Raw genomic sequence first — 26,226 nt, forward strand, 5'->3', positions numbered from 1 at the left:
GAGTGTGTAGATGTGCACACTCAGGGATTGTTCCATTGTGTAAAGGAGGAAGAGTGTGTAGATGTGCACACTCAGGGATTGTTCCATTGTGTAAAGGAGGAAGAGTGTGTAGATGTGCACACTCAGGGATTGTTCCATTGTGTAAAGAGGAAGAGTGTGTAGATGTGTGCACACTCAGGGATTGTTCCATTGTGTAAAGGAGGAAGAGTGTGTAGATGTGTGCACACTCAGGGATTGTTCTTGTGTAAAGGACGAAGAGAGAAAGTTGCAGAAAACACAGTTGCCTCCCAGACTATCACCCACAGTGCCCGCACACCCTGCGATGTTGCCGTGGGTTACAGTGTGGATGGGAAGACTGTCCACAGTTGCACAGGCACGGGGACAAGCCCGAGTGAAAAGGCTTAGTTCTTGCTTGTGGTAAAGGTCCTGTGAGTATGGGCGGTCCCTGTGCAGTTCTCTCTGAACAGTCTTACTCCAGAATCCAAACTGAGGGACTCGGTCTGGCATGTTCTGGCATCATGGAGAGCATAGAAAGGGGTGGGCTGCACTCTAAAGTCTCTCTCTGAAGGTGACACTTCTCCCCACAGTCCAGGGCAAGTCACCTGACCAGGGTTTGGCCCATGAGGCTAGAATGTCTAATGCTCTCCTGAGAGAAGAATTCCTTTATGAATGTCCAAACAGCACTTGAAGAAATAGAACAGCCTGTATTTATATTGTAATCTAGGTATTTATTGCCAGACATTTGTTTCTCATTTTACAAGTGTGTGCTGCTATCTCAGGTTCCATTCTGGAATGTATATCTAATTGTGAGTTAAGGTAAAAGTTCTGAAAGCCATTCATCCAGGCTAGGACAGCACAGAAGCTGCGAGAAGGGAAAGGAGGTCGCGAGAGGTGCCGTGATGTGCAGATGAAGAGCCCTGGCTCCCTGCCATTCATTCCTCAAGAAATGGAGTGAGTTCCCTCTCCGCTTTGCTTTAGCCTGGGCACCTGACCTGCTTTCAGCAAGTCACTGCAGTGACTCGGGGTGAGGTTCTGGCATTTCCAACTCCAGACCTAGAGGACTGGAACCTTCTGTTTCCTTCATCTCAGTAGGCAGCTGCCATACTAAAGGTCTAGCTACTCTGGCATCGCCTGGCTCGCCACACAAGAGGGTCCCCGGGCACTTGGCAAAGCAGCTCCTAGTGCACTGTGTGCTGCACCAGTGCCCAGCTGATCCAGGAGCCACACGGTCATCCAGCTGAGCCTGTCGGAATTCCTCACCTGCAGAGTCCCGAGACAGAGTGGTATTCCACAGTGACAGTTAGCTGAAGTAAAGTGACAGCTGGTTAAGAAGATGAGGTGGAAAGCATCCTATTGCTGGAATTAACTGTTGGAGGTTACCCTACAGAGTATGCTGTTAGTGAAATAAGAGAAGAAAGCTGCAGAATGTGGAGCGATAGATATAAATCTAGAAGCCGAGGAGAAAATTTCAATTAGGAAGTAAGGAACTGGCCGAGTGAATGTATCTTTTAAGTTTTTTTTTTAATTTTTGTGTATGTGGGTGTTTTGCCTGCATATGTCTCTGCCTACCACATGCATGTAGTGCCACTGCCGACCAGAAGAGGGCGCTGTATTTGCTGGAACTGGAGTTGCAGTCCCTTGTGAGCTGTCAAGTGTGCTGGAAGTCACATCCAGGTCGTCTGCAAGAGCGGCTAGCCGCTGAGCCGTCTCTCCGGCTCTGTTTCTTTAAATTAAAGGTGTTTGTGTTGTTTCCTCAATACCTGAGTTCTTCAAGGACTTGGTGTTTTAAGGGGAGCAGGTGAATGCTTCTTTGCAGGGAGTTTGGGGGAGATTTTGGAGGGATCAGAGCTTGGGTGAATGTTCTCTAGGTGGAAGGTGGCATCGAGGTCCAGCTAAGGGCAGAAGGTAAACTGAAAACAGGGTGAGACTTGCAGACTTGGGATGGCATCTGGGACAGCGCAGTGCAGGCTCCTGATCCCACAGAAGCAGTGCAGTAGCTGACACTGTCTCCATGTGACCACTAGTGAGTCCTGGTGTGGAAACCGTGATCAGAGTCAGCCGTGAATCCTCTGCTTGTGAAAGACTTCGCGTTAGAAAGCAGTAAATCTGTTCTGTGGAAGGTGTGTGTTAAATGTGGTAGGGTGCTGGTTTTCCAGTGTCTTGTCACACTCTGATTGGTTTTTAAATACTTTTTACATTTTGATTTATGTATGTGTCTGAGTATGCAAATGTGTATGGTTGCAGATGCCAGCACTGCACACATGCAGAGGTCAGAGGGCAGATAGTAGGGTCCATACACTCCACAGTGCACACACATGGAGGTCAGAGGGCAGATAGTAGGGTCCATACACTCCACACTGCACACAGGTGGAGGTCAGAGGGCAGATAGTAGGGTCCATACGCTCCACACTGCACACACGTGGAGGTCAGAGGGCAGATAGTAGGGTCCATACACTCCACACTGCACACAGGTGGAGGTCAGAGGGCAGATAGTAGGGTCCATACGCTCCACACTGCACACACGTGGAGGTCAGAGGGCAGATAGTAGGGTCCATACACTCCACACTGCACACAGGTGGAGGTCAGAGGGCAGATAGTAGGGTCCATACACTCCACACTGCACACACGTGGAGGTCAGAGGGCAGATAGTTGGCGTCATTACGTTCCTTGCACTGTGTGGGCTGCAGGGATAGAACTCGGGTCATCAGGCTTGGCCTTTACTCACCGAGCAATCTTGCCAGATTCCGTATGTTTGTTTGTGTGTGTGCACACATATTGTCTTCTCTGAATCTCTCAGACTACTTTGTTGAACACTGGACATGTGGAAAATTTCTGCTTTTCAACTTTAGCCATTGTTAGCTGTCTGAATATTTTTGCAAATCCTGAAACTGCTTTCAAAGTGGAAATTTTATGTGGTCTTTTTTTTTTCTTTTCTTAACTCAAGCACTATTTAATATATTTTTCTCAAACTTTGCAAAAAAAAATCACCTTTGGACTGAAACTAAGCATGGAAAATTTTACCACAAAAGTCTAATTTTTTGGAAAGCTGCAAGAAAGTGAAGACGGGTTCATAATAGAACATTCTTCATGCGCGTCAGCACTCGGCGCTTTATTGAATATCTTCACTCAGGGCTTCTGAGCTTCCAGATCTAAGTATATATTTACTGTCAGGTGTAGCGCTTCCCTCAGCTTACCAGCTCTGGGTGAGCTATGTCTAAAAGGGGAGATTTAGGCCGGGTGGTGGTAGTGCACATTTTAATCCCTGCCCTCAGGAGACATAGGCAGGAGGATCTCTGTGAACTCAAAGCCTGCATGGTCAATGGAGCAAGTTCTAGGCCAGTCAGAGCTACACAGAGAAATCCTGTCTCAAAAAAGTAAAATTAGCAGTTAACATAAGTTTATTTCCCCCTTTCCCTCAATGTTAGCTGATGACATGTTTCTCTGAGATGGCATAGTGCTGAATATGCCTGGTGTTTGTTTAGTCTTAATGTAAAGTCTAGGCTGTCTGGAGCTCACTGTGTTAGCCTCAGACTAACAGTCATCCTCCTGCCTCAGTGCATCTACATTTCAAGTGGAGTGATGGAAGTCAGATATCTGATACATGTGGACGATCACTTCTATGTAAGGAAGGAAATCAGGCCTTGGCTAAGGGAATCTAAGGATGTTAAATGTGGATTCAGAACAGAGAAAATAATGTAGCACACTGTTCATTTTAGTTAATGGGGAAGTAAAAGAAAATTTTAGCTCTTTTGATATTCTTGCTTTTAAAATTAGAGTTTTGTTTCAAGTATGCACTTCCCTTGTGGCAATTTATAGTAGTGTTAATAAGTCTCTTTACTGTAGCCATTGTAGCTACCGTAAATGCTGGAGGAATGCTCTTTAATCCTTTCAACAACATGAAGAGGCTTTTATGATCGAGTTCATACGGGAGGAACTGGAGACTCTGAAGGACCTTGATTATTGCTCGGGTCCAGTGAGGAGCAGTGCTAGGACTGGACCCATCATGTGTTTACCCGCCAAGCTTAGTACCTAACCTCGTACTAGAAAGGGCTTCTAGAAGTTCATGAAAGAATAGCAAGCTCTCAGATAAAGATGCAAAGGACAGCAGCAGATATGGACCTGAGAACTATAACAACTATGATAATACATACCTGCCACAGTGTGTGAAGTGATGCTACCCTGTTGTAATAGGAGCGGTGGGGCTGCGTCCCCAGCACCCCGGCCGCCTGGCTAGCTTATGCCCGAAATAATAACATACAAACTGTATTCATTTAAACACTGCTTGGCCCATTTCTATCTAGCCTCTTCTAGGCTAATTCTCACATATTAATTTAGCCCATTTCTAATCATCTGTGTAGCACCGCTAGGTGCGCTTTCCAGGAAGATTCTAGCCTAGTCCATCCTGGGTCGGAGCTTCATTGCGTGTGCCTCAGAGAACAGAGCTATCGCATCTGCCCGGGAGAGGGGAGCATGGCGTCTCTGCTCCAGAGAGCAGAGCTGTCGAGTCTGAGCTCACTTCCTCTTCCTCCCAGCATTCTGTTTTGTTTACTCCTCCCACCTATGTTTTAACCTATGAGGCCAAGCAGTTTCTCTATTACTTAACCAATGACCTTCCTCCACCACTACCCAGTTAGTGTCTGTAGAGTGACGGGTACCGACCGTGTGTGGTCAGTGACGCTCTGCAGTGTATTATGGAGCCCAGGACATTTTGACAGTGAACACAGAGACCCCAGAGACTTATGGCTGCTGTCCCTGGAGTGATGACTGTCTTGTTTTCACTGTGTTCTATAATGACCCCATATTATTAGGGGAAAGTTTCTGTAAAGGGTGTTCACACCCTTTAACTTCACTAATCCACTGGTTTGGAATCTGTAAGAAGACTGTATTCTCAGATACAGAAAATGCTCCTGGGCCAGTGTATCATCCACTGTAGCAAAGCCCAGACACATCCGTGCTCCCTGCTGGCTCCTCTGTCGGGCTTATAGCTTGGGCCTAGTTTTTTCACGGGCATAGAACAGAAGCTGACTCCTGCCAGTTTGAAGGTGGGGTCCTACATATTCCTATATATTTCCGAAGGAAGACCCGCCTTCCTTTTCTTCTAATAGAAATAAAGTACACGCGTGACAGTCCTGTCAGCAGCTACTGCTGGCTACTGTCAGTGTTGTGAGCACCACTGGCTCCTTCTCTTCATGTAAGGACCCTGACACCTGCCTTGACTAAGGGAACATCTGTCTGTTGTCAGGAGAGAAGGCACAGATCGGCAGAGCATGTGTGTCTCAGTCAGTGTTCTGTTGCTGTGAAGAGACATCATGACCACAGCAAATCTTATAAAGGAAAACATTTCTTTAGGGTGGCTTACAGTTCAGAGGTTTCATCCATTATCGTCATGGTTGGAGGCATGGCAGTGAGCAGGCGGACATGGTGCTGGAGGGGTAGGGTTCTACATCTGGATCCTCAAGAAGCAAAAGAGAGCCATACCTGGTGTAGCTTGAATATCTGAAGCCTCAAAGTCCACCCCAGTGACTCATTTCCTCCAACAAGTCTGCACCTACTCCAATAAGGCCACACCTCCCAATAGTACCACTCCCTATGGACCCATGGGAGCCATATTTATTCAGACCACCACGATATGTAAAGGAGCCATTCCAATTTAACTCCTAAAACTTTGAACTGAGTAATGCTTTGGCCTTAGACTAGGTAAAGATTTAATTGTACACAAATCAAACTTTTGTACAAAATATAGTGACATGGAAGAAGGAAGTGAGCAGGAGTGTGGTGGGCAGACCCCGAGTGTCCACCTGTGGTCTCATGTCCACTACTCACGTCCATGTTTTTATGTGGCTTCCTCCCTGCTTACAGTTCTAACCAACAAAATGCAGTAAAGCTGGGAGGGGTCGTGTGATTTACATACCCTAGGTGACTGCCTCTCCTGCTGAAGCCTGTCCCTCTGGCTATTTGGAAAGCAAACTGCCATGCTCTTAGCTGTCCTGCTCATGTGTCCAGGGATTACAGCAGCTTCTAAAAGCCAAAAGCAGCTTTGAACCAACAGCCAAGAAAAACCGTAGCCATGGGCCTTACACTGTAAGGAACTGACTCCTGATGGCAGTTTTGGTTGACAACTTTAATGATTCTTGACCCTCATGTTGAGCCTCACGTGAGGTCCCTGTCGCAGCTGACATCTTGATTGCATCAAAGTGAGTTCTTGCATGCTAACTTATTGTTCTTAGCTGTGCACAGAAATACATATAAGACTCTCATAAAGGCTATGATGCAACCATGAGGAGTATTGGTTTCTGAAGTAGTTGTGTCTGCTTTGGTGTGATTTGGAATGTGAGGTCACATGCAGTTTCCACAGCCCCACCCCCACATGAACTAATGAATGATGATGTGAAGACATTAGAATATGCTGATGAGAGAGCTCATGGGACTGCACAGATGTGTCCTGGCTTATTACAGACGTGTCTTTAATTCACTGAATTGTAAATTGTTTGTTTCATGGTCTCACTATTGCTAATAGGGATTTTTCAAAGGAAAAGAAGAAATATTTTTACTTCAGAGTAAAATCAGAAAAAGACTACTTGCTACTAGCATTTGATCTCCAGGTACTTTTCCTAACCAACACACTTTCCACATAGTAACTCTTCTCTACCCATGGAAACTGCAATCCAGAGAAGGTTTCATAGAACGTGTGTGATCTGAAGATAAAGAAGGTGCTTTTTATCTTAAAAAAAAAAAACAGATTGGATTAACTGAGGATATCATTGAATTACTTAGAATCACAGCAAAAGAAGTTTGCTGTGATAATTGTGGCAAGATGTGTTTAATAAAAACAACTTCATATTCACTTAAAATGTGAATTAAATCAATGAGAAATATTATCCATGTTTACTAAACTGCTATCCAGGGCCTCTGAATTGTCTTAATTTTGCAATTCTTGGTTGAAGGTTGTATTGGTAACCATGTATAGTTTTCCCATACAGAATTGTGCATAGCATTGTCATTTTTGACTAATAAATTGGTGGCCTGTGTCTGTAAGTCAAACATTCTGAAACTAAGAAGTAGAAACCGCTAGGCCCAGGAATGACATCCAGTCCTTTCGGGGGGGCGTGAGGGCCTTCCCTGGAGTCAGGTGTCCTTTCTGTGGGCTCTGCAGGGCCTGGGAGAACCAATCTGGATTGTGTGGGCCTGGGAGATGAGGCACCCCTAGCATAAGAGCTTCCTTGTGAAGTCGGTGTGTAGCACAAGTTCAATCTGTTCTTAAAAATAAAAACAGAGTCACCTTTCAGGGGTGAAAATTGAAGATCAGAGAAACAGAGCGCTTAACCACTAGAGATTTTTATTTTTTTTAACCTGTTCTAGTGCTCAGACCAAAGGGGCAATCCTGTCCTCAGACTGCACCTCAGATCCTACCTCAGACTGCATCTGAGCTCCTGTCTCCTCCTGGCTTATATTCCTCTCACCACCCAGCCATATCACTCCTGTCTCCACCTCCCTAGTGCTGTGATCACCTTTGTGTGAGCTCTGTTTCTCTGATAGACTTTATCAGTTTCGTGTAGCCCAGGGTGGCCATGAACTTACAGAGATCCCTCTGCCTCCATCTCCCAAGTCCTGGGTTTAAAGGTGTGTGACACTGCTGCTTGACCTCTAGTGTTTTAGCTCTGCACTCTGATCTTCAGGCAAGCTTTATTTGTTAAAACACAGACAAACTATCATTTCACTGGGAACCAGTGAGGAAAGGGAGCTTCTCCATCAGAGAGACCGGTGAGGGAGAGGGTATTACTGAATGGATCTCAGACAGGCCTTTATTTTCCCCTGACTGAACAGGTCAGATCTCTGGCTTCATCATCACACCTAGTGTGGGAACTCACATGCTCCTCCGGTCACTTCTGCTTGAGCTTAACCTGTGCGACAACTTTCTATTCCAAAGTTGCAGTCTCTGTCTCGTGGGGTCACAGCTTCCCTAACTGATGGCCACCTACTTGTGAACACACACATGCACATGCGCACACACATTACAAATTTAAATGTAAAAATGGTATTTTTGACATTTACTCTGGTAGGTCTCAGATGAACCTGTTTCTGTAGAGCAGACTGAGTTGGCCAGCACGGATGTGCTGTCTATAACGAGGCAGTCACCTGAGAACATGGCTTGTCCTATCTGAGTTTTGGAAAGAGCTCTGCATGAGCTGGGTCAGAAAATTAGGTCCACTTCCTTGGCCTGCGTTTATATTTTTCTTTTCTAAAAGTGGCTTTCTATACGAAGAATAAAAGAAATCTCAACAGTGGCTTTTCCTACCAAACTTAAACTCTAAATTCCCTAAAAATATTTTGATGTCTGGTGAAAGTGTGTCTCAATTGAGCAGCAGTGAATTGTTCTCCACAGGCAGAAGGGTGGAGCCTGCCCCATCTATTGTGTACTGGTTGTGACTTCCTGCCCCATCTCCTGAGCACTGGTTGTGACTTCCTGCCCCATCTCCTGAGCACTGGTTGTGACTTCCTGCCCCATCTATTGTGTACTGGTTGTGACTGCCTGTCCCATCTCCTGAGCACTGGTTGTGACTTCCTGCCCCATCTATTGTGTACTGGTTGTGACTGCCTGTCCCATCTCCTGAGCACTGGTTGTGACTTCCTGCCGCATCTATTGTGTACTGGTTGTGACTGCCTGTTCTATCTACTGAGCACTGGTTGTGACTTCCTGTCCCATCTCTGAGCACTGGTTGTGACTTCCTGTCCCATCTCTGAGCACTGGTTGTGACTTCCTGTCCCATCTTTGAGCACTGGTTGTGACTTCCTGTCCCATCTCCTGAGCACTGATTGTGACTTCCTGCCCCATCTACTGAGCACTGATTGTGACTTCCTGTCCCATCTCTGAGCACTGGTTGTGACTTCCTGTCCCATCTCTGAGCACTGGTTGTGACTTCCTGTCCCATCTACTGAGCACTGGTTGTGACTTCTTGTCCCATCTACTGAGTACTGGTTGTGACTTCCTGTCCTATCTCCTGAGCACTGGTTGTGACTTCCTGTCCCATCTACTGAGCACTGGTTGTGACTGTCTCTGCTCTTGTGTTTTTGCGAGGCAATGAGGCATTCAGAGCAGATGTGAGAACTTCCTATTGCTTTGGTTCATTCCCAGGATTTCAGAGTGCACTTTAATACTCAATTTGTTTCGATATAGATCAACCAAATATAACCTGTGGTTGTGTTTAATTCTTCTTGCATGCAGTTTTGTTTAACATGGGTCACAGTAAAGGATCATGTGTAAAAATAATGGATTGCTTCCTGTTTTGGGGAGCTGATTTGGTCAGCCCAGAGTTACCGAAGTCATGAGGATTTCACAACTCCTGTGGAATCTGTGTGAACTTTCAAAGTTTGGTAGTAACTGAATTACCCATTTCTAGTCTCTAAATCTCTGAGGACATCGTAGTAAACATAGGTGTCTGATTTTGAAGTTAATGAATGAACTTGGAACTAAAATGAACAGTGGGTTTCTAAACAGGACTCAATTATCAGATGTCTTGGAAAACAGATGGTTTTCACTAATTGTTTGCTCTGGTTTGCTGTAGGCTTACCAGGAAGGCTAAAAGTATTTATTTCCAATGTCACCATTTGAAACGTTTGTGATGTGTGTTGTCACTTGTGTGTTTACCTGTGTTCAGAATGAGGTAGCGTGTGGTTTGGTTTTGCTCTCCTAAAGAAAGAGCAATGGTGTGAATGCAGGAAGGAGGTCCTCTGCGTGCTTATTATTTTAAGATCTTTTTTATTTTTAATTATCTGCATATGAGCCTGTGTGGCTATGTGCATGTGAGGGCAGTTCCCTGCTGAGGTCAGAGGAGGACATCAGATCCTCTGGAGCTGGAATTCCAAGGAGTTGTAAGCCACCTGATGTGGGGCTGGGACTTGAACTCTGGTCCGCTGTGAAAGCAGCCAGTATTTTTTCACTGCCAAACCCTCTCTCTTGCCCCCCTTTCTCATTTTTTTAATCAAGTTACTTGTTTTCTGGTTATTGATGAATTCCTCATCTGCTTTGGATATTTTCCTCTTGTTAGAAGCATGGTTTGTAAACATTTTCTCCTGTTCTGTAGATGTCTCTCCACTTACAGCTTGTTCCCCTTCCTGCACAGAGCTCTTTAATTGAATGTAATCCAATTTGATATTTGTTTCTGTTGCATACGCTTTTGGAATTGTATCTAATAAAACCTTGTTCAGACCAACTTCGTGGAGATTTTTCTCTCACTTTTCCTTCTAATAGTTTTGTGCTTTTAGGTCTTACAGTTAAACCTTTAATGCTTTTAAAAAAATTTCCAATGAGATGAATATTTAATTTCATTGCTCTGCATATGGGTTACCAGTTGTCCCTATTCTGGTCACTACGAGTCTGTCCTTTTCACAGTGTGTATTTCTGACATTTGTCTTTTAAAAATCAAGTATGTGGAGGGCTCCTTGTTTTTTTTTTAATTTTCATTGTTCATTGTACATGATGTTGTCTTGCATAAGGATGTTTTCATACAAGTATATATTGTACACTGGTCATGTTTTGTGTAATTGGCCTAATGCCTTCTATGCTGTTACCATCCTGTTTAGATGAGTATAGCTTTGTAGTGTGTTTTGAAGTCAGTTGATGTGATGAAACAGCTTTGCTCTTTTTCTTAAAGACTGGTTTGGATATTTGGTGTCTTCTGTTGCTCTGTACACATTTTGCCCTTTTAATGTGAAAAACTCCTTTGTAACTTTGGTGGAAAATGCATGGCCTCTGTAGATTGCCCTAGGTAGTGTGGACATATGCATAGTAGTCTTCTGATCGATGGACAGTGGAGAGGTTTTCATTATTGCTATCTCAGTTTCTTCAGCATTTTATACATCTGAGTATATGGGTTTTTTGGTTAAATTGATTCTTTTTAAGATTTTTATTTTTAATTTTGTGTATGTGATGGGTGAGTGGAGGAGTTACACATCATTGCAGTACCAGCAGTGGCCAGGAGAGTGTCAGATCTCTTGAGGGTAGGATTGATGTTGGCTGTGAGCCACCTGACATGCATGGGTGCTGGGGCCTGAACTTGGGTCCTCTGGAGGAACAGTACCTGGTTCAAACTGCCGAGCCATGTCTCTAGCCCTATTGATTAAAAAGTGGAATTGTTTTCCTGATATCTTTTAGGGAGAAGTTTGTGGCTGGCCTACAGAAACATTACCAATAATGTTGATTTTGTCATCCTGCAACATTACTGAACTAATTTTTTAGTTCAAACAGATTTTCAGCGTGTCGTTTCCCGTTTGCCTCTTACTGTCCACAGTAGTATAACTCCATATTTCTGATTTATATACCTTCTATTTCTTGAACCTACTTGTTTTAGTAAGAATCTACGGTTGTCTTGTTCCTTATGGGGAAGGCTTTGAACCCCCTATCATGGATATAATGTCAGCACACTGGATACCATCTATGGCCACTGCTGTGTGGTGCGTTCCTTCCACACCTTATTCGTCATGAAATTATGGCATGAGAGGATGTTATATTATTTTCAGATGGTTTTCCTCATTTTTGGCATCATTGTGTAGTCTTTGGTTTCCAATCTTCGAGTGTGACCTTTGCATATAGAGATTTCCATATCCTTTAGTGTTATCTATTAAATGTGATAAGAAAGATAAAGAAATATGGAGGAAGCTAACAGGGGAGCTGGGAGTGGGATTTGTGTACCTTGGGTTCATACCTAAAATATTAGAAGTAACTTTAGATGAAAATGTATCCTAACTAAACTATGAGAATGAATAGAGGAAAATTCCAATCATAACCTATATAGAAATGTGAAAATAAAAGAATAGGAAAAGTCTTATCTTGCAACTCTTGCCAAGAGAAAGCTATGTTAGCTGTGTAATGCTATACAGAATAAGCCCAAGAGAGAACAAGACCTGAAAATGGAGGGACTTGCTTTATAGTTAGAGTTTGTTCTTTCACGCACTACAGGCAGCATAAGATCTGTGAGTGGTGACATCATTACTAGGACAGAGATAGAAATATAATAACAGGATGCTATAAATAATGTTCTTTCTATCTCAATACAAGGGACTTCTTTGCACAAACCCACCCATTTTCAATCTGTTCCGTCTCTTTAAATCTAACACAGCATCTCTGTCACTTTGAGGAATGAAAGGACTTGTGACATCAGAATTCTCTAAAAGACAGAACTCTGAGTTGGGCAGTGAAAAGTCATTGGTTAATAGAACACCTCTCCTATTCCTGAAAGGTTTTTCATCAGTTTTACCCCTCAGACTCCTAAAGCATGCTGCTTGATGTTGAAGTAACACGACAGATACCTACATTACAGCATGGGAATATGACAGAATGTACTTTCTGTGTGAGTTTCAGATCTCACTTCATATTGTGGCTGAAACGCTGTGCCTTGTTTAAGAAGTGTGTCGGCAGCATTGGCGATGCATTGCTACCGAAGCAGCATTTCCAGACGTCTGAAAAGCTCTTTCCTTCCACCCCAAACCTTTTCACGCATCATCCTGGCCATACAGGAACTCCTGGAATCATATGTTCTTATTGGACTGAGGAGGAAAACCAGAGAAACTCAAATTATTGTGCGCAAAAAGGAAACAAAATATCTCAAGTATTGTTGTGGAAGAAAAAGTCTACAGGAAATAGCTGAATAGTTAGCTGAGAGATGGGACCAGGAAAAAACAAGATATGACTCAAAAGAAAAATCCCTCCTCAGTTTTCACTTCAAATCCATGTTCTGCGTTAGTGAGAGACACAAAGGGAGAATTCCAGGGGACACCTGACCAAATCTAGCATTTGGCCAGTGTCATCAAACAGTGACCAAGAGCAAGGAACTGCAGACCTCAGACAGAGATAGAAACCCACCCTCAAGGAAAGTGTGTTAATTTCACTCAGAAAGTAATTTAAAATACATAGGAAATGGTCAAACATTCACATATATCTGAAGTCAGAGAACAGACCCACAACTGATGTAATATAGCCACAGGCTTGGGCCTACATTGTAGAGAAGATAAGGGCCAGTCCATCCAGTTAAAATAAAGAAACATTTTGAAGGAAAAACACATTCTTGATTCGGTGTTAGAAAACAATTTCTTTTTATTTATTTATTTATTAAAGATTTCTGTCTCTTCCCCTCCACCGCCTCCCATTTCCCTCCCCCTCCCCCAATCAAGTCCTCCTCCCTCATCAGCCCAAAAAGCTATCAGGGTTCCCTGCCCTGTGGGAAGTCCAAGGACCACCCACCTCCATCCTGTTCTAGTAAGGTGAGCATCCAAAGTGCCTAGGCTCCCACAAAGCCAGTACGTGCAGTAGGATCAAAAACCCATTGCCATTGTTCTTGAGTTCTCAGTAGTCCTCATTGTTCGCTATTTTCAGCGAGTCCAGTTTTATCTTAGGCTTTTTCAGACCCAGGCCAGCTGGCCTTGGTGAGTTCCCGGTAGAACATCCCCATTGTCTCAGTGTGTGGGTGCACCCCTCGCAGTCCTGAGTTCCTTGCTTGTGCTCTCTCCTTCTACTCCTGCTTTGGACCTTGAGATTTCTGTCTGGTGCTCCAATGTGGGTCTCTTTCTCTGTCTCCTTTCATCGCCTGATGAAGGTTAATATTCAGGAGGATGCCAATATGTTTTTCTTTGGGTTCTCCTTATTTAGCTTCTCTAGGATCACTAATTATAGGCTCAATGTCCTTTGTTTATGGCTAGAAACCAAATATGAGTGAGTACATCCCATGTTTCTCTTTTTGGGTCTGGCTTACCTCACTCAGGATAGTGTTTTCTATTTCCATCCATTTGCATGCAAAATTCAAGAAGTCCTTGTTTTTTACTGCTGAGTAGTACTCTAATATGTATATATTCCATACTTTCTTCATCCATTCTTTCATTGAAGGGCATCTAGGTTGTTTCCAGGTTCTGGCTATTACAAATAATGCTGCTATGAACATAGTTGAACAAATGCTTTTGTCATATGATAGGGCATCTCTTGGGTATATTCCCAAGAGTGGTATTACTGGGTCTTGGGGTAGGTTGATCCCAAATTTCCTGAGAAACCACCACACTGCTTTCCTTGATTCGGTGTTAGAAAACAATTTCTTAAAACAAAACAAAACAAAACAAAACAAAAAACCCCAGAAAGAACAGTAACTGGAAAGAATTACCAGGTGAGCCCTTGGCTCCTTGGGTAAGGGGCCCTCACCCTGACCACCTGAGGTGGATCCCCAAGTCTCACGTGGTGCAAGGGGCGAACCAACTCCTTCCCACTTGTTGTAATCTACATAGGTCCACTTTGTGTGGTATGCTCCTCCATTAACAATAAAGAAATAAAAACAAAATACAATTTTTTTTAATAAGAAGACCAAACCCACTTTAGAAATGATCAAAAACCTGATTCGATTTGTCTTCAGTAGGGAAACACCATTGGCAATACATATCTGAAAATGTGTTCAACATCCCTGGTCACCAGGGACATACAGATCAAAGCCACAAAGTTGCATTACTAAGGCAACGTCAGGATAACGTTTGTTGTGGCACACTGTCCTCGGGGCATGATGTGGCCATTGTCCAATTGCACAGGATGCAGCTGTGGTTACTGGAAGGAGACGTGTACAGAATTGAGCTCATTAACTCTCCATCACAGTGCAGGGAAGGGACACACAAAGCCACAGCCCCTTGCGAAGGTTTAACAATGAACAGTTGCTGGGAAGACAGTTTGTCCTAACAGTGTAGCGACCCGTAAGTTGCTGACAGTTCTGAGAGTTACTCCGGGTAAACTCCCTGATGGAATCATTTCTTTGTTTCTGGGATGGGTGCCCTATGTGGGTGAGCAGATATTGATTCCTGTTTCTTCAGGAAGAAGTTCACACAACAGCTCTTTAAAAAGCAAGTGGTCTGGGGAGAGGACCCAGCAGGCGGAGCACTGGCATTGTATGCATGAGGACCAAGTTCAGATGCCCAGGTCCATGTAAAGCCAAGTAGGCTTGACGACCATCAAAGACCGTGTGAGAGATGGGGACATATAAGGGGTGACAGCTTATCAGAGTGGAGAGTCACATGCTGAAACCTTGTGGGAGTCAGATGTCCAGGATGGAGAAGCCACGTAGTGGCTGGCTAGTTACTGAGGGCTCGGAGTAGAGAGCTCTGAAGTTTACAGCTTCCAGGAGGTCCCAGACATGTGAGAACTGTACAATTTTGAGATTTGTCTCCTAAGAGTTCAACCAGGCTCTTGTTGTGGACATTGTAGAATTATCCCTGTGCACTTCTGGCAGAAAGCAGAGACAGATCTGCTGTGAACGACACAAGAGCACGGTGTGACCAGCACCACACTGGCAGCAGCTGATTTCCCTGGCACATTGTGTCTAGCTGGCAGGAAAAACATTACCGGAAATGCTAAGTAGCAGAAGGCACAACTTGACCAGTGGAGTGAGCTGCAGACCCATATGTAGGGATGTGGAGATGAGACGGCCAGGAATCTGAGCAGCTGTGATGAACAAATTAAAAGTTCTAATAGAACAAATGGGCAACATGAACAGATATGGGACTCCTAGGAGGTGTGGGGATGCTGCACATCAAAACTAGTAACAGAAATGAAGATGGCTTTTGTTAGGTGTGTGAATAACTTGAATATGGTAAGTAAAGAATTTCTGAGCTTGAAGATATCTCAATAGAAACCTCGAGGGCTGGAGAGATGGCTCAGCGGTTAAGAGCACTGCCTGCTCTTCCAAAGGTCCTGAGTTTGATTCCTGGCAACCACATGGTGGCTCACAACCATCTGTAATGATATCTGGCGCCCTCTTCTGGCCGCAGGCATACATGCAGACAGAATACTGAGAATACTGTACACATAATAATAATAAATAAATAAATCTTTAAAAAAAAAAAAGAAACCTCGAAAGTCAAAAAGCAAAGAGAACAAAACAGTATGGGAAGAGTGCAGAACTCCACAAAAGAACCGGAATACAGCAGGGAAAGAAACAGAAAATAACTGTTAAAGATAGCAACTAGATTCATGTCAGACACCACACGAGAGACACAGGGACCTCAGTAGACACCACACTGGATTAACACCTCCCTAAAACATGCTACAAGTCGGCATGCATTTCCAAACTACAGAAAGTAAAAAAAAAAAAATAATGAAATTCTGAGAGACAAGGAGAAAAAACAAACACATTACTTGTCGAGAAACAAAAGCTAGAATCATTTCCACCTCAGAATCTTCACAGACAGGAAGAGAGAAGGCGTGAGATATTTAGTGTGGAGAAGGAGAAATGAAAGAAAAAAGAAAACCACCGTCTGGAATCTCTCCCCTGTGTGATAATCCTTCAGAGGTTGAGGGAAAGTAACAACCCTGTAGACAGAAACAACTGAGGAGAGTTGTGGCCACTCCCACCATTTGCAAGAACTGCGTTAGGTTCTTCACACCGAAAGCACTGGAGCAGAAACTAAGATCTGAATAAAGATTGAAAACAACTGAAATTCCGTCAGGGAAACGAATAAAGTTTGCATATTCATATAGTAGAATATTAGCAAAGATAAGGTAAACAAAGATGACGTTTATAAACATGAGGCTGAATAAAAGTGTGCTGGTACGTAAAATTCATTAACCAAGAGACTCTTCGTTGTGAAGGGACGGTGGGTGTGGATGTGGAACAGAAAAGAACTGGCCATATGAGGTGATGGGTGCTGACCGGAAGGAAGCCCTGTGGCTGGAGATTCAAGGCAGGCTGTGCTCGTTTTATTTTCTGCTGCCTTGCTGTTTGCTATACAGTGATTTGCTGGGTTGCACATTTATATCTGACATGCCTCATTGTACGTGTGTTCTGTTTAACTGAAAAAAAAAACAGGACTGGTGCCAAGTTCATAGTGGAAACAGAAAATTGACTCCCACAAATTGTTTCTATATTCCAAATGTGCACCCTGGTGCACACGTGCGTGTGCATACACACTTTAAATTGTTTTTCTAATGTAATTATAAATTAAGGTGTAGCTGCTGAGATTGTTCAATGGTAAAGAGCAATGTTTGTTTTTTAAGAAAACCTGCGTTTTATCCCTAGCACCTACATCATGGCTCACAACTGTCTGGAATTCAAGCCGCAGGGGGATTCAATGCCCTCTTCTTGCTTCTGTGTACACATGGTACCCAGACATACATGCAAGCAAAACACCCATACATGTAAAGAAAAGGTTAGGAAACTTAATTGATAGCCTCTGTTCTTATTTTCCTGTTCTATGATCTTTTACTATTACTGAGGTGCCCATGTATATTTCTGTTAATAGATTGTGCATAACTCTTTTGACTTTTCTGATCTCCTATAGAAGTCATTTTCACACAGTTCAGTAATAACCAGTGGTTGGACTTATATTCATTTTCATCAGCAGAAGCATTTGGATGTATCTGTGTTTTCCCGACTGAGCCAGTTTGATGCTTTTATCCTTAAGATAAAGTTAAAATTGAAGTTAAGAGAAACCCACGCTGAAAAAAGAACTGTCTCCAAGTCTAATCAGTAAAGAAATGGTCATAGCAGTGGAGCCTTTTGTGTGGCCCTGCTCCCACCAAGTCAGGTCAGACCATTGGTTCCTCCTCCCAGTAATCCTTCAATGAATGGTGAATTTCCATCCTGATATAGAAAGTGTCTGTCACTCTTCCTCCTTCCTGTAGTTGGCCCCAGTGCCCCAGGAATGCACTTAGGTTCCCTATAGACTAGCATGGGGGTAAGAATACAGTCAGCTTAGTTTGATCTGACCACGTCTCCAGTAGTGTTCTAGGCCTGGTGACTGTCAGGAGACTCTAGGAAATACAGGCAAGCATGGGCTATTCTGTAAGAGAACTTCTCATGCAAATGTGTCTCTTTCTTGTAGGTCATCCACTCCTTTCTGCTGTTTCCCACTATTGAGCGGATGGCCGAGACGCCCAACGGCAGAATTGCCACCCCACTTCTGTGCTGGTTTCGATATGCGCTCTATGCTACCGGCTACTTAGTACTTAAACCATGTCCACAAATAATAAAGTCCTTCCTAATCAAAAAAGCCCTTGAAAGACTGAGCTTCACCTGTGAAATTCCTTTGGAGAACCTTCTTCAACCATTCTGCCTGGGTAAGCATGCTTTTCAAGGTGCGTGGCTGCTGTCGTGTAAGGAAGTGTGTGCAGACTTGTCTTGGCCAGGTCGTGAGCAACGGGCCGTTTTCTGTTTGACCTTTTCTACCCCACACTTAATCTGAGACTAGAATTTGAGATTGCGCGAAGGGAGTTCATGATAACCGGATATAAAAATCTCGTGGAGCTTTAATGTTCCCTTCGGCTCCTGGTTCACACTGTGGCTATAGCATGGGGAGATGAGCCAAGTACAGGACATAGCTTGTGTGTAGTCCTTGGGAATCCAGAGATGGCCTGCAGCTCACTGTCTGCAGTAACGGCCTGGTGAGGGGATGGGTTACATATTGATGCTCATCTTTTCCATCAATTTAGAAGAGTTTAAATTATGACAGAGAAAACACCACCATGCTAACATAGTTTAGTACTAGAATCTCCGCTGTCTATACTTTCAGATATATCAGTGATTAGTTTTCCTATTCTGTACTTTTGGACAATAATGACTTATTAGTATTTATAAACGACTTAAATTTTATTTATTTTTATATGTATGGGTGTTTTGCCTGCACATATGTCTGTGCACCATGCTGACTGGTGACCAGAAGCAGGCCTCAGATCAGGATGTGGAACGTAAAAAATTTTTATCTTTCAGTTATGTATATAAATTCTAGATACAATAATTAAATGACAGTTTTATATCAAGTGAATATATAATACATATACAATCACTTGATTTTTGTTAAGCAAGTGCTTATGTAAGATATTTCTAGTCTTTTCTACACAAGAGTCACAAACTTCTTCCTAGAGAAACACCCCTGAAGTCACTGGTGAGGAAGAAGGCCCTGCCCCCTCCCCCCCACAGCCACGTGCTCCAGCGGCCTCTGCTGGAGCTCAACCACAGTGCACACTCCCGCTCTAGACAAGGCCAACCAGTGCCTTCCAGCCGCGTTGTGTCAGCTTCCTCCCCAACCATAGTCAAATCACCATCTTCAAAATAGACCCTAAACACCAGAAGGAAGTTCATCTTCGCTTCAAATGACTGAATCACAAACAGACGTATTGTGCACATGGCCGGCTTGCTGCTGGTGTGCCGCTTCATCTGGTCTTCTGCTCCTTGGCTCTGGGTCTGGACTAACAATATCCAGGTAGTCAGTACTTCGCTGGTCTCAGCTTTTCCAGTCAGTGTAACTTTGGTTACAGGGAAAGGAAGCAAGAACTACTTCTCATCCTTTCTAGTCCCCGGCTCCTCTGCCTGGATGTTTAGTTGAACCTAGAAACCCTGAGCTGCTCATTAACCAAGTGTCCAGACATCCCGACCACCACATCCCCTTTCTCCATTGGCTCTCCAGTACCCACTGCCTCCTCTTTCCATAATCATCACAGAAGCTACCCCAGTCCAGCCACCTGGTCATGCCTTTGGTGACTTCCTGAAAGGACAATGCTCTTAAGACATGCCCTGGAGAAAGGTAACCAGTGTTCATAGGGGCCGCCTCAGTGGTGTGGTTAAGTAGACTTAGCAAAAGTTCAGGTCAGAAATCATTCCCAGTACTTCTCGTGGTCCAGCTACATCCTCCTGCTGGCGACCTGCTCTGTGTCCAGTTGCCCTTCAAAGGATGACCTTTAACTTGCTGGGTGAACTTGCAGGCTGCCTTGCAGTGTTTGTGCATTATGTAATGTCTGTGCTGCAGGAGAAATCTTATGGAAACACATGGAGGAAGTTTGCTAGTCCAAGGGGTAGATTATAAATCCTGCCCTGTCTAGATAGGGGTGCCCTGCAGTGTCCTCACAGTTTTGTTTTTATAGGTTCTGAAATGTCATACACAAAAATATTCAATCATTTCAGTGCTGCCACCCCGGGCAATCCCTTCTGAAGTTTCGTTCCCTAAATTCTATTTGTCACATGACTATGCTGGTCAGTACTGAGTTACATCTCAAGAATACCCTTTGTAGATCTCTGGAACTTCCAGCTACTGTAGTTCTCTCCTCTGCTCTGTTCCACCTAAGCCGCTGCATTCACCCTCCCGGATGCCCTGTCTCCCTGATGCAGAACACAGTTAGAACTGTTTCCATCAGCTATGATAGACTTATAATCAGCTGCCTTTCAAAGGAGAGGTTATTGCTTACAGCTCCCAGTAGTGGGGGACATGCCACACCACAGGTCCCCACAAGGAAGCACTCTATTTATTAGGTCAGGAGGTAGAAAGGACAGAGGACCCACAGCCTATTTTGTGGGGTGCTGGGCACCTGGGTGGAGAGATCTAGGATTGGCTGTTATATTTTCTGAAGTCTCTGGGTGATCTCTTATCTGGTACCTACCAGGCTCTGAGGTGATTTCAAGTGGAGGGAGGGTAGGATGCTAGGTTGATCTTTCGGGTGTTTTCAGAGAGTAAATAGCTGGGGTTTGAGCCTATGGTAGTTTGGCTTACATAGCAAAGTTATTACCACTGGAGTCTCTGTCCCTGGCCCACAAAGTATAGATTACTAGGAATAGGAGCTTTGATCTGATACCCCCACCTTGATAACACTCCAGCCCGTGGGGACGGCAGAAAGGCCACCTGGGAATGTGTGATGACTGATGAAGCCTCGTGTGGCTGTGAGAAGGCCTGACCAACACATGGCAGCCACGGAGGAGTCTCCCAAGGTCACACGTGTGACTTGACCTCTGCTGCTCTGTAGCATTAAAGGTGTGACTCAGCACCTCGTATTCAGTATTGTTATAATAAATTTTTGTAGGCTAGAAATACCCAAACATTAGCCAGTGTTGGTAAAAACAATCTCTGAATTTAATTTGTAATACGGAACCACAAAGTCTTCCTTGTGATGCTGAGATGCGTCTGTCTCCAGATGTTTCCAGAGACATGAAGTGTCGTCTCTTAATGAAGACTTCCCAATTGTAAAAGTAGCAACCAAATAAATTGCTTATTTCCAAATATCTTGATTGGGAAAATCTCAAGTGGATTTTCATTTCAAATGGCAATAACTTCACATATCTCCTCCACTTCTGAGATGAATAAAAAGGACTTCATTTGCCCTCTTGCCCAAAATAACTGAGAAAACAAATAAAATGTAAAAGCAAAAGCTTTCAAGACAGCGGATGTTGAAGTGAAAAGCAGGGATTCTGAGAAAAGAGAAATCAATGAAGTAAATTTTACAATTATCTCTTTTGTTGTTTGAAGTTTCCCGGTTGCCATGCAAGGATGAACACAAGTGCAGCCCTACTCATTGCCCGAAGGCTGTGGGTCCTGTTCTTATTCCCCAGGGTGCCCTGGTGTCTTGGGGCCTTACTGTCCAGGGTGGGCTGCCTCTCCCAAGGTTAGCTGAACCTAGCAGACATAGTGCTCTGAAAACACACCTCAGCTTTGCAAGCCTGCCAGAGAGCTCATGTATAGCTTTTAGACCCACAGTGTCTGGTGTCAAATAGCGCGTGGCCTCTAGGAAAAGGAATCATATCAACTTGATAAAATTCATTTGACGTTTGTGTTTCTTCTGCATAGTCTATGTGTTTAACTGTTTGTTTCTTTGTTTGTTTCCAATGAAGCAAATGCTGCCTACCTCGGGAGCCAAGAAATGATACAAGTGAGAAAGAGAGATGATGAAGCCATTAAGGAACTTTTACCTAAGGTAACCATTTCGAGGCTGCAGGCTGTCAGGTGATGGGTAGAAATACTTACTGCACTGAGAATTTCTTCACACTGTGAGACACCGGACTGCATCTCATTCACAGTGTTGATTTTCAGTTCTGCAACTCCTCCCCGAGGCAGTTTTCAGGAAGCAAGCGTTACATACATTGCTTAGAAAAGATTTCATTGTGTTGAACATATTTACCTGGAAATGCCAGGATCTGTTTGGTTTATGTCGTTATGGTTACGTCATCATATCACCAGCACATTAGAGGCCATCGTGTTTCCTAAGCAGCAGTTGTCTAGAGATAGAAATTTGTATCAAGAGGCAGCTGTTACTCGCTGACTGGAGCAGGTTGGGCAAGGAGGACCTGCTACTGTCCAGGGCTCTGAAATACTCCAGCACTGAGGGTATGAAATGACCAGAAAACAGCATTTTATTTTGTAGTTAAATTATAAGCGAGTCTGTTTCCAAGATGCAATATACTTCTCCAGCTTGGACGTCTGTAAAAACAGTTCAAGTCCTGCTTTATAGTAAGTCTGGCAGACACATGCTTCCAACATTCACACTTGGGGATGACAGGACTGACCTGTTAGAGGCGGCCCTCCCCCCTGGGGAAGTCAGCTGCTGAACAGTACTACTCCTTCTGCATCCTGTTTGTGTGCTGTGGTCAGGAAGAGTCAGAGAAGGCGCTAACTCACTCCTGTGCTGAGTTAAACCCCATGCGTTCCCAGGTAGAGGTCTGCTTGGGGCAGCTGTGGCAGGGCTGGAAGTTTCTTGACACTTTCTCGAGAGAAACCCGGAGTGCCTGCTAGACAGTCAACATTTCAAGGTTAATATCAGCACAGGCTCAGGATGGAGCTCGCCAACTCCAGGGAATAATTGTGTTTCTAAGACGACAACATCAAATGCTGGGGAGAATTAAAGGCGTGTCCAGTGCTGTTCTTCCTGTTGGTGTGCAGCTCCATTCCTGTCTCAGTCAGTTCACTGAAACACCTTCCACCAGCCAGAGAGCAGCTCTCCCCTCAGATAGGGTCATCCCGGTTCCTCAGCGTTCCTAAGCGAATACAGAGACAGGAAATGTATGGGCACTTCGTGTTACATAAGGAAAAAGGGAGGAAACATGCTGCAACTTAATTTTAATAAAGTGACTTAAAACAATATGTCCCTGTCAGCTTAGGAAAAGAAGGGAAGTTAAGGCACACAGTCCTAGGAAGGTGGGCATTGCCTCCCCTCGTCCAGAGATCTTTTATTCCAGTGGTTCCTAACCTCCTTAATTATGTTACCCCATAATACATGATGTGGCAACCCCCCAACCATAAAATTCTTTTTATTGCTACTTCATAACTATATTTTACCACTGTTATGAATTGTAATGTAAATCTGTGTTTTCCAGTGGTCTTAGTTGACCTCTGTGAAAGGGTCCTTTGACCCCCAAAGGTGCCACAACCCACAGGTTGAGAACTGATGTTTTAGTCAAAGCTGAGAACCCAGTTCCTGAGACTGCAAATGCCTCTGCCTTAGGTGTGTGTTCAAGGATGCCCGCTCCCCGTTTCCACCGAGAAGAGGTACTCAGAACCTTTGCGCCTGTTCACACTGCCCAGCGTGAAGTTTCTGAGCCATCATAGATGCAAAAACCTTTCCCTTTGTTTCAGTTATTCCACTCAAAACCATTACATAAAGAATATTTGTGTACCATCTAGCCAAGAGGCCATGCAAATCTAGCATAAAACTAGTCTCTACCACACCGTGCCAAAAACTTCCCAGACCCTTCTTCTACCCTGAGCAGTAGGCTTACGTTTGAAGTCACAGTCAGGTGCTCTGCCATTGGTTTCCTTGTTCACACAAAGAGGTGCTTTAATATGTTTAGGGAAAGTGAACAATTAACTCTGAAATGTCTAGGGCAACTATTTCCTTGGACGATCTGGAGAATTTATGCCCAGTAATGGTCAGCTGTATTGATTCACATTCCCTGTCGTAGGCAATTGCTTCTCTTTCCAGATGAAAATACAGCATCATAGCTCTTTCCTAAAAAGTGTAGCATGACGGTGACGTCAGAGGTTACCTTGTCTCCTCACCTGGCTAAGTCCCACTTTCCTTAAACTTGGCTCCCACTGCCATCTCCAGGACGTTTCCCCAGCTGCAGTGCTCCTGTGGCCCTCCTGGCTCCTGTAGGAGTTGGGATGTCACAATTGTCACACAGGTGTACATGAGCCTTCCTGCTGGAAGGAACTGTGGTTTCCATCTGAGGGTCCAGCACAGTTCATAGTCTCTGCTGAACCATCAGTACATGTGTGCTAGGTAGTGGGTGGAAAGACAGGTCCATCAGGAAGCTGTGGTAGAATATAGATTATATTGAAATACAGTTACCAAGAATACATTTCAATTTAATTTGTGATATAGTACCATGAGCATCTTTATCAGCACATTGAAGAGCAAGGGATTAATAACAGGTGCTAGCGAGACAGCCCATTGGTTAGCAGTGAGTGCTGCTCTTGCAGAGGCCCCAAGTTCAGTTTATACATCTGCACCAGGCCACCCAGAACCACTGTATCTCCAGGTCCAGGGGGATCTGATGCCTCAGACGTCTGTGGGCATCTCCACCCACATGTACACACACATACACACACAGGCATAGACACAGGCACACACTCACACACACATGCACATACAAACAGACACACACAGACACAGGCACACATTTTTGAAAATTAATTAAAATTAAGTATCTAGTAATAGAGTTATTCCTGTGAATTTGTAGAAATAAGTGTAATTCAGTTTTTAGTCATCTACAGTAAGTTTACTATGATTTGATTATATGTATTTTAGTAATATGATAGCTGACTGTCTGTATAATTGAAAGAAAATTAAATTATAATTAGGGGTATATAACAAATTTATAGTCCAAAACACTGGACCTGTGGGGCCTGTAGGCTTCATTAAAAGCCCCACTTTAGGGAAAGAGAGGCTGGGTTAGCCTAATGTGTTGGCTTGGACACTTCTTAAATCATAAGCAAGGGACAGCATCATGAACAGGCATTCTCAGCCAGGTGGTAGTGGCACACACCTTTAATCCCAATACTTGGGAGACGGAGACAGGTGGCTCTCTGTTAGTTTGAGACCAGCCTGGTCTACAAGAGTGAGTTCCAGGTCAGGCTCCAAAGCTACAGAGAAACCCTGTCTCAAAAAACCAAACAAAACAAAATAAGGGAAGAGCAGCCATTGTAACCTGTGGATCATGATGCATTTGTACGTTGAACCACCATTTCACAGGGGTAGGCTAAGACCACTGGAAAACACAGATACTTCCACTAGGATTCAGAACAGTAGCAAAATTATACTTATGATAATAATTTTATGGTTGGGGGTTACCACAAATAAGGGACTGTATTAAAGCATCACAGTATTAGGAAGGTTGAGAATATTATGAATATTTGGAAACTACATGACATAGCCACTAACCAATCGGAACATATAGCAGCTGCCAACAGCCCATTCAGATATCCCAGTATGTATCAGTTATCCCTAAAACTGTGGTGAGATTACCCCATGGGAGGGATAATTTGGGGGAAAGTGTCGGGACAATACTGGAAAGCAGTTACGTTTTAGGTGGCATGCCTGTTTACAGGCTTTTAGAAGAACGAACACAGTGGGGTTGTGGATGAAAAGATTCACGAGGAGGAATCAAAGGCCCTTCGTGCAGGTGGGCATTAGCAGATGGGGTGAAGGAACCTGAGACTGCTGCCCTTGGTCTAGATTTGGTAGGAAGGGAGGATGAGAAAGTAGCCCCAGGTTGTAGGAAGTGGTTGGTGCTTGTGTATGAGACACCTGTGGAATATCCCAGCAAGTACATGCCCAGGTGTGTGCTGTGAGACTTAAAAAGAGGAGTCTGGGCTCAAGTTTGGCTTTGGCATGTGGCATGACAGGCCTATAGCTGTGAGCATGCGTCGTGGCCACCTGCAGAAGTCTGTAATATAAAGAAAGAAGCCATCTGAAGCTTGATGCTTGGGCATTTCAGGTTGAGGTTGTGGACAGAGGAGCCAGTGAATATAATGGGACAGAGGCAGGGAGGGGCAGTAGGTGAGCTCTGGAGTAGAGGAAGCCAAGGGAAGAAAATCACCTACCTGTACATTTCGCTTGTGTGGGACCCTGGTCTCTTCTGTGCTGTATTAGGCCCAGGTGTATCTGGAGTGACAGGTAGGTCAGCTTTCCCTGAGTCTGTCACTGTTCTAAACTATAAGGAGACGCCTGTCTCTTTCATAGAAAAGTGACTTTGGTTATCAACTGGAAGTTTTCATTTCAGACTCACTTAGGAGGGAAATTCTAAACTGCCGTGACCATCTTTGGCCCAAGCTTTTGGAAACAGCAGTTGTGTGCTGCTTCCGGCCTGAATCTTAACATCGCTCTGGGTCCACAGGAATCTTCAGTTGTTCACAGGCAGAGCATACTGGTTGTGAACCACACTGTGGCCTTTGGAAGAAGGTGGGCAGCGGTGGCAGGGCAAGGTGGTTCAGCCTCTGCCCTCGGCCAGT

General features: G+C 44.2%; 1 protein-coding gene across 2 annotated transcripts in view; it reads left to right on the forward strand.

Moving 5' to 3' along the window:
• Positions 1–26,226, forward strand: part of Ldah (lipid droplet associated hydrolase) — a 62,180-nt gene that overhangs the window by 33,974 nt on the left and 1,980 nt on the right. For both annotated transcript variants that reach the window (XM_041639419.1, XM_041639420.1), the window contains 2 exons: positions 17,842–18,076; positions 21,612–21,694. In XM_041639419.1, the coding sequence (XP_041495353.1) occupies positions 17,842–18,076; positions 21,612–21,694 (318 nt within the window). The remainder of the gene's footprint in view (positions 1–17,841; positions 18,077–21,611; positions 21,695–26,226) is intronic.

This window comes from Microtus oregoni, unplaced genomic scaffold (genome assembly GCF_018167655.1).
Source record: "Microtus oregoni isolate MIOR12 unplaced genomic scaffold, Mior012 000058F_ref0000040, whole genome shotgun sequence".
Lineage (NCBI taxonomy): Eukaryota > Metazoa > Chordata > Mammalia > Rodentia > Cricetidae > Microtus > Microtus oregoni.